Here is an 8,300-nt window from a genome sequence, read left to right on the forward strand (position 1 = left end):
AGGAATGCAAGTAACGCCATCCATGAGATCGCTCCACTGCATGGATAATGCACTGGGCTGGGAACCAGAGGAGACCTGGGATTTGCTTTTGCTTCCTCCCCTGGGAAGCTTGTCCGGCTGTCCTCCTGTTAGACAGGCGCTGCAGAGTTACTCATCCCTTCTAGTGAGCCTTGAGGTCTGCTGGTCAAAATCAATGGCACCAGCTGGGTATTAAGCAGATTTGCAGTGTTTGCTGGTGCTGTTTATACAAATCAGAGCAGAGAGGGTGAGTATGGGCTCAGAGAACAAAGAGGAGAAAAGAGGAATCTGAAAAAGAAACCGCTTTCTTTCCATATCTTTTCCTTCCTATTTTCGAGTGCTTTCTGGGTGACAGGGTTTTTTTTTTATTTTATCTCACCTTTCCCTAACCCTTATTGTCATCTTGTCTTATTCTCTAGGAAAACCTCTTTTTTGTGATGGAATACCTCAATGGAGGAGACCTCATGTTCCATATCCAGAGCTGTCATAAGTTCGACCTTCCCAGAGCAACGTAAGATGTTGTTATTACCTTTTCGCTTGCGGGTCACACACAGAGGAGATGCCAAGGCAGCAGCTGGATCTTGATTTTATTCCCAGCTCTGCTGCTATCCTGCAGAGGAAACGCTGGGCAAATCCTTTGACCTCTGCACCTCATCCAACTGCAATGTGGGGATAATGCTTGTGCTGGAAGCAGAATCGCTCTCTCTCCCAGCTCTCTCCAAACTGAACAAAACAGACATGCAGGTCATCACCCTGACTCAGTGACAGACTTGGAGCAAGACCCTTCCTCTCTCTCTCCTCCTTCCCCTCCCACAGAAAGCTTTTTAGAGCCCATCCACACAGCTGGTTTCAGTCAGACGTTACCTTGTTTTGCATTCTTGGTCAACCAGGGAAGCTATTTCTGTCTGGAAGCATTACAGAAGCGGTTACAACCTTGTCAGCATTGCATCTGCCTGCTTATCCTTTAGCCTGCAAACCAGGGAGCTCCTTCTAGCCTGTGACCCAGCTCCCATATTTTGCGCTGACCTCAGCACAGTCTCACAAGCACTTGTTCAGAGCCAGGAGCTGAGCTGGGTAGGAGCTGTCCCTTAGGCTGCCCTGCTGGCGGGGTTAGACTCCTTCGCAGGGCTGCGGTTCCTCACTGAAGGGAGGGAATCCAGAGGGACTGCTCAGTCCAGCGGAGACCTTTCCTCTGGAAGAGCCTCCACTGTCTGTAAACAGCCCCAAGCATGCCTAAGGTCTTATTTACATGGCCCATGGACAGGGGTCATTTTAAAGCAACCTGCAGGTGTCTGCTGTGAATTACAGCTGCCCTGGGGTTGCTTTTTGTTGCTCATTGACTTCGGCCCATAATCAAAGGCCCCAGTAATGACATCATGGACCCAACCTCCACCCCAGACTTACCACCATCAAAGAAATCCCACAGATGCGTTTTCAGCCATCTGTGGAACCAAATACCTTGTTCTTTACAACACTGAGTGGTCTGTAGCCAAGCTGCAGGACCTGCTTAAGGTCCAGTGATGAGAGGTGAAGCTGTAGTTTGTTAGAAGTAATGGGAATTTCCCTTCTCCTCTTTAAAGGTTCAAGGGGGAGGGGGGCGGAAAGGAGGTAAAACCTATCAAAAGTGCAAAAGGTAAATTTAAACAAAAAATTAACACACCAACAGAGAATTAAAAATGGATTTAGCTTTGATTAAAGTAAATAGAAGAATTAGAATAAATGAAAGATGCTTTTAATCTTTTCTGCAAGCAATAGGTATTTTGAAAGTCAATATTGAAACCACTATAGGAATTAAATTTTATTTAATAATTTAAAAAATATACCACCTCATTTAAATCAGTGTTTAATTTGATAGTTTTTTCAAAAGTATTTGAATGTTCAGAATTAAGGGCCAATACATTGAAGTCCAAGGGAGCAGAGCTGTTGCAAGACTGGAGGGACATACGACCCGCGGTTACATTCCCTCTGGGAGAGCCCTTGTGCTGTGATGCTTCAGCCCTGCGCTGTGCCTTTGCAGCAGGATGTGGTGTTGTCCTTAAGGCACAAACGCTTTGAGAACAACGATCTCAAACTCAAAAAGACTCCAGAGAAAAGCCACTGAGCTGCTCGCTGATTCATGTTTCAGATACAATTTCAGAAGCAAGTCATAGGCCCGGGCAGCGAAGAGGTCTGTTTGACAAGCCAAGCAGACTGCCTGTGGTCCCCAAACCCAGATGCCACCTGCCTGTCCCATTACTGGGATCACTCCACTGCTTGTGCAGCAGCTGCTGAACATGGTGAATTATAGCTGCTCTTCTGAGGTCTGTAATTTGCAGCCTGGTGCATCACTGTAACTCGTTGATTTTCTTCGAATACATAAACAAAGGAGAGGCACAGACACCACCCAGTCTGCCTGCCTTGTGTCAGCGACCACACCTTGAGGTGAGGCAGGTCGGCATAGGAGCTGCTTGGTGATCTGGAGACATCCTTGAGCACTGAAGGACATGTCCTCAGAGCCAGTTGCATATCAAAAAAAAGGTGCAGCTAGGCATGCAGTGTGGCTCCAAACTTGTGAAGCGGAGTAGGCTCCATCCTACCACCTCGCAAAGCAGTTTCAGCCGGAGTTGGGGTGTTAGCCGTGGGACATGCTTTTGGAAATCTCACACATCCACCTGTAAAGCACAGTTACCCCAAAGAGACACGCCAAGCCTTCTGGGAACTTAGTGAAATTTTGGTTCCTGTGGAGATGAAGTTTCCATCTTTTTGTGTCTAGTTGAAAGCATCTCTTGGGAAGAATCTGCTCTAACTTGTGCCTTTTGTGACTCAGGTTTTATGCTGCTGAAATCATATGCGGGCTCCAGTTCCTCCATTCCAAGGGCATAATATACAGGTAATTTGACTCTTTAGTGTCTAATATGCTAAACTTTCTCTGCTTTCCCTGCAAGCACTAATGGTAACTGAGAGACTGTTCCTTGGATGTAATTACTGGTATTGTGTTTCCAATTGATTTACAGAGCCTGGCTCTTTTATTTCAGAGATATTGCAGAAAAGGCAGTTTTGAGCCCTTCTTGAAAATCCAGTCCTGTTTCAATTGACATTAAAATAAGCTTTGATGCATTTACACTAAGTCATTCGTATAGCACCCAGTAGAGGCACCCAGTTTAAGCTTTCTGTGTATGAAGGTGTATAAGGTCCTTATATATTGCAGAGACCTTATTGCATCCTTGCCGTACTTAAAGGAGACCTATATGAAAGACAGGGACAATTTTTTCAGCAGGGGCTGTTGTGACAGGACAAGGAGTGATGGTTTTAAACTAAAAGAGGGGAGATTTAGACTAGATATAAAGAACTTTTTTCCGATTGGTGTGGTGACACCCTGGCCCAGGTTGCCCAGAGAGGTGGTAGAAGACCCATCCGTGGCACCATTCCTGGTCAGGTTGTTTGGGGCTCTGAGCACCCTGCTCTGGGTGCAGATGTCCCTGCTCACTGCAGGGGGGTAGGACTAGGTGATCTTTAAAGGTCTCTTCCAACCCAAACCATTCTATGATTCTGTGAAGGAGAAGGTATGAGAAATTTGGTATATCTGCTGGGCTTGTTAACCTGGGACAGTGGTGACATGCTCAGCTCAGGTAACAACAGCAGGGAGACAGTGATATACCTTAATTCTGGGGTTATTAACAGTTCTGCTGTGTGCAGTTCCATGGGCAGATGGGATTGATCTCACCTGCCATCATGAATCTGAGCTAGCCACCGAAGCTCTTGTAGGAAGCAGAGCTGAGTGGGCTTTTTCAGGTTCATCAAACATCCCCTGTAGTAGAGGATGTACGAGAAACGCCCATTTCTACCAGCAGGCTCTACAGGGAGACAATGAGGACTAGGTAAGATTCTACAGTCAGCTGCACTCAGGCCGAGGCCCTGCCCTCTCCCAGAGTATGAGCTTAGTCCACAACGCATCCATCTATCAAATCCCAAGGAGGAGAAGTCTGCTACTACAAAACTGTCCATTCCAGCTTCTGCTTGACTTCCCTAGGAGCTCCAAGGTTATGCAGGGATTCTTTGATCTAACGCACAAGTATTTTGCTTCAGACCTGTATAGAAGAACAGAGAGAAGATAGGAACAAGAAGGGCAGCAGAAATCAGGCCACTGCATGTTTTCCCGTGGCCAAAAGGAGGAACTGAATTTCTGGGGGGCTCTAGTCCGGCTCATCTTCATGGCAAAAGTTAGTGACTACATTGCAGCCTTCTGTAAAAGCAGGGCGCAAATAGCTTGTCACAAACAAATGAGAAAGCTCACGAAAGCACCAATGTTTGCTGAAACCAAAATGAGCTTATTTGAATGTTTGTCATGTAGTGTGGACATTAGAGCGAATGCAAATGGCTGCTTTACAACCCGCTTTCTCATTAAAACACAAGGTTCGATTCATATAAACTCGCCTTATTATTCATTATTAGTACCCATGTGGGAGCCATTTATAGTCTTTATTGACCAATGACAGCGATTGCATAAACATGAGATCAATATCAACGGCATTAAGCTACGATGATCTCTGGGGTCTCAGCAAGTTTCTGGCTCTAATTATTGTTCTGGATGACGGAAGGGAAACATTTTCTGAAGTGCCCGATCACTTAGCTGCGTCTGTCATTTTTACCGAGACTTCTCAGAAAAGTTGATTAAAAATATCTGTAGGACGCTGTGAGTTTGTGGCAGGACTGTCAATGCTGACATTTTGTTTGTAATTCACATTGTTATTTGGAATCTCTGCACCAGTGGCATGTCAGGGTTTGGGACACGCTTCCTTATGAAAGGGGAGAGATGTTTGGAGTCTGGAGCCTTGGGAAAAGTGGGCAAATGGGGATAGCTGGACACTGGGTAGCAAGGTGGTAGGAAGAAATAGTTCATTCCCAGGAGTCATTGCTTTGGGTATCAAGCTTGGAGAGACAAGATGTAGCCAGGCCTGCTCTTTTTTCCTTTTGTCATTGAAGACAATGACAGTGACATCAGTTGAGAACGCGCAGCCATCAGTATCTCACTCCGACCTAACTAAGCACTTAGGAAGGAGAAGAGAAATAATTTTTGAAATGACTTGTGATGAATAATGAATCCAGCTGTTCTGTCTCATGCACCCACATTTGGAAACACTGGCTTAAATTTTAATGAATGAGCCAAGGCGTTTTTGGCAGAAACTCCAATCCCTGGAGCCAATGAGTTTAAGACTCGTCAAAATAATGAAAGCGAACTGTAAGTGATGGGTTTTTTTGTTTTGCTTCGATCTACCAGATGAGTAAAAGCAGCACTGGCAGCCAGAGATTGATCTCAGTGGTGTAACTAAAACAAGTCATTCCAGCTGGAAATTGTGACAACACGAGCGTCCGCCACTTGGAACGCAAAAGTCTCGGTTGCCTCTATATTTCTTTTTGATTGATGACTCCCACTTTTTCTTGGGCTGTATTCTAGCAGCAATGAACAATTGCACCACGACAACAATTTAGTGAGTAGACACTATGAGGTCCCCCACCCTGACTGGGATCTGGCTGAAGCAAGACAAGGAGCTTTGCGCAGAAGGAGGCTGAACACGTATCTTTCCTGTGATTGTAGGCCGTCATCTCAGGAGCATCATGCATCAGAAATTGCCTCCTTTGAGGGAGTCAAATCCATTTCTGAAAAAAACACATTGTAAAACTGCTGTCAGCGGGAGGGAAGCTCTGGAGCAGCCTTGTGGTTAGGATTCTTACCTGAGATGTGGAAAATGTGTGTAGGCTGTGAATCAGCAGAGGCTGGAGAGGTCCAATTGTATCCTCAGCTGTGGGCACAAGCAAATGTTGTGTCTGCGTGCTTTGGGAGCCCTAACGAGCAGTGGTTGATAGCACAGTGTAGGCAGTGCAGGAACATTGGTGCTCTGAGACCAGGTAACCCAAATTCTACCTACATCGCGAGTGAAGTTCAGCACCACTGGCCCAAAAATCTGAGTCATTATTTCAAAGCAAAGCAAAACATATATTTAAGATGTAAAAAAAATAGCACAGAAGCCATGCCAAACTTCCTTTCTTTCTATCTACCTTTTTCTTTCTGTCTTTACATGCTGTTCTCTCCTTTCAGAGGTTGTTCCCATGTGCGGACCTCTTTGCTCTCTGTCAATGGCCGTGATTCACCAACTTACTTGCTTTTGTTTCCTTCTTGGTGCCTTTCTTTCTTTTTCTTTCTCTGGATTCTTTGCTTCCCAGAGTAGCTCAGAGCCTGAAACATCTGACAACAGCTTGGCAGCTATTTACGAAGGGCTTTGTAAATCCCCAGGGCTCAGATAGTGCTGCCCAGCAGTGAAAAGGTGGTAGGATGGCTGGGATTATTCTGACATTCTGCAAGCCATGAAGGGCTTGTGGCTCCTTACCTCTTCTAGCATTTGTAGAGCCTGCACTGAGAGGGAGACCTGGCAGCGACTTCAGAGAGAGAAGTGGAGACTCCCAGGGAAGGAGCAAGTGAGCATTAGCTGGTACCTTCTTGCTCACCTTCTCCAGGCTGTGTTAGGGCAGAAGCACTAGCTAGCACAAAGCCCTTTTTAGCTTCACTGTTCTGTATCCTTGTAGGAGACAGCTTTTAGAAGATGTCTTGGGTAAAGTTTTCCCCAGCAAATGAATCAGTGCAGGGACAGAGGAATGAGGAGAGGAATACTGAACTCCAAGGAAGCAGCTCCTCACTCAGCCCTCAGCCTTTCTTTGCAAGTGCAACATGTAGGCACTGCGCAGAGGAAGTTAATGTGTAACCTGCTAAAATAACTTGCGTGATCCTCTAACACTCTAAAGGAGGGGTTTGCTTCTCTTCCTCCACAGAGATTTGAAGCTAGACAATGTCCTCTTAGACAATGAAGGTCACATCAAAATTGCTGACTTTGGGATGTGCAAGGAGAACATGTTTGGAGATGCGAAGACAAGTACTTTCTGTGGGACTCCTGACTATATCGCTCCTGAGGTAGGTGTGGGATCCTGGGGAGATCAGCAAGCTGCTGTGGGACAGAGAACATGTCTTAAGACATGACTGTTGGTCAGTGGAGGAGGGTTCAAAGAGTACTAACCACTTTTGAGCAATTCCAGCCTAAAAACTGGATTTCAGTTTGACTCAGAGTCTGTGTTGCTGTCTGGCATTGCATATTTTTGTGGCTAATTCATTTTTTGTGCAAATGGGCCTGGGAAACAAGAGGTATTTGACTTAGCCGAGAAGCAGAACGCTTGATGGAAATCCTGTTTGAGCCATGGAAGAAGCCTCCAAGAGGTAGGTCCTGCAATTCAGAGACAGAAACAGCAAGAGGAATGGGAATCACGATCCCTAGTTGGCTTCCATGGCTGTACAGGTTCCTTGATCGCTGATAGGGAGCTATGGGCACTTCTAAGATTCATCACAACCTAAAAGATAAAATAGAGGGAGGTGGGACAAAATTGATTAACCGCTTTATAGATAGAGAAGAGAGGTTGGGTCCACGATAAAGCAGAGGTTGAGGTTCACCTTCCCTCTGGGGTATGTTCTGATGCTTGAATAGGGATGGCACCCATAAGGTTGGACTTTGCCCTTATTCAGGCAGGTTCTTAGATGGCTGCAAACACACCCTGTGTGATGAGCATCCCCCCAGAGATGAATAAGGCACTATATAAATGCATTATATAGAAAAGGCTCTGCCATCAGAGGCATAGCCTTAAAACTGAGCACAGGTTTGAAGGTCTGTCTAGATAAAATAAAACCAGTAGCTGCTTGTGAAAGGGATGGAGATGCTTGGAGACTTAAACATGAGAGCAGCCATATGTTCTGATTTTTCTGCTCTAAATGCCAGCAGTCAGAGGAGAGGTGTTGCTGTCTGGCCGACAGCTAGAACCGACCTGCTAACTCTGGACTCTGCATGAATCCTCATGTCACTGCATGAATCAATCCCCAGAGGACATGCCCTCACAGGTTGCCTCCTGGTGAAGGAGATTTTAAAACCTGGTGAAGGAGTTGAATCAGAGCCAGGATGTGCTTCAGCTGACAAGGATACGGCAGAGCTTGCAGCTTGTGTTAAGGTCCTGCTCTGTCCCACTCACCCAGGAAAGCTGAGGCTTGCATGGAGATAGTCTCCAAGCTCCGTGCAAAAACATATCAAGTTCCTCTTTGACTTCTGCAGTTGTTATCTACTGATAGTTGGTGGAGAAAAGCTGAACCTGGCCTCTGTGTGCCCATGCAATAAAACTGTGTGGTCACAGACACCAGACTCCAGCTTGCCCACAGCAAGATCCTTTGATCTTCCCCTTATTTCTTGGCATTTTTTCCCATGCAGAAACTT

The 8,300-nt window shown here is 45.9% G+C and overlaps 1 protein-coding gene across 1 annotated transcript in view; it reads left to right on the plus strand.

Moving 5' to 3' along the window:
• PRKCQ (protein kinase C, theta) overlaps positions 1–6,961 on the plus strand; it is a gene marked incomplete at its 3' end in the record, with an annotated part of 35,636 nt that extends 28,675 nt beyond the window's left edge. The window contains exons 13-15 of the mRNA XM_010144197.1: positions 438–529; positions 2,825–2,887; positions 6,823–6,961. Coding sequence (XP_010142499.1) covers positions 438–529; positions 2,825–2,887; positions 6,823–6,961 — 294 coding nt within the window. The remainder of the gene's footprint in view (positions 1–437; positions 530–2,824; positions 2,888–6,822) is intronic.
• Between the last annotated feature and the right edge of the window lie 1,339 nt (positions 6,962–8,300).

Source organism: Buceros rhinoceros, unplaced genomic scaffold, assembly GCF_000710305.1.
Source record: "Buceros rhinoceros silvestris isolate BGI_N320 unplaced genomic scaffold, ASM71030v1 scaffold17909, whole genome shotgun sequence".
NCBI lineage: Eukaryota > Metazoa > Chordata > Aves > Bucerotiformes > Bucerotidae > Buceros > Buceros rhinoceros.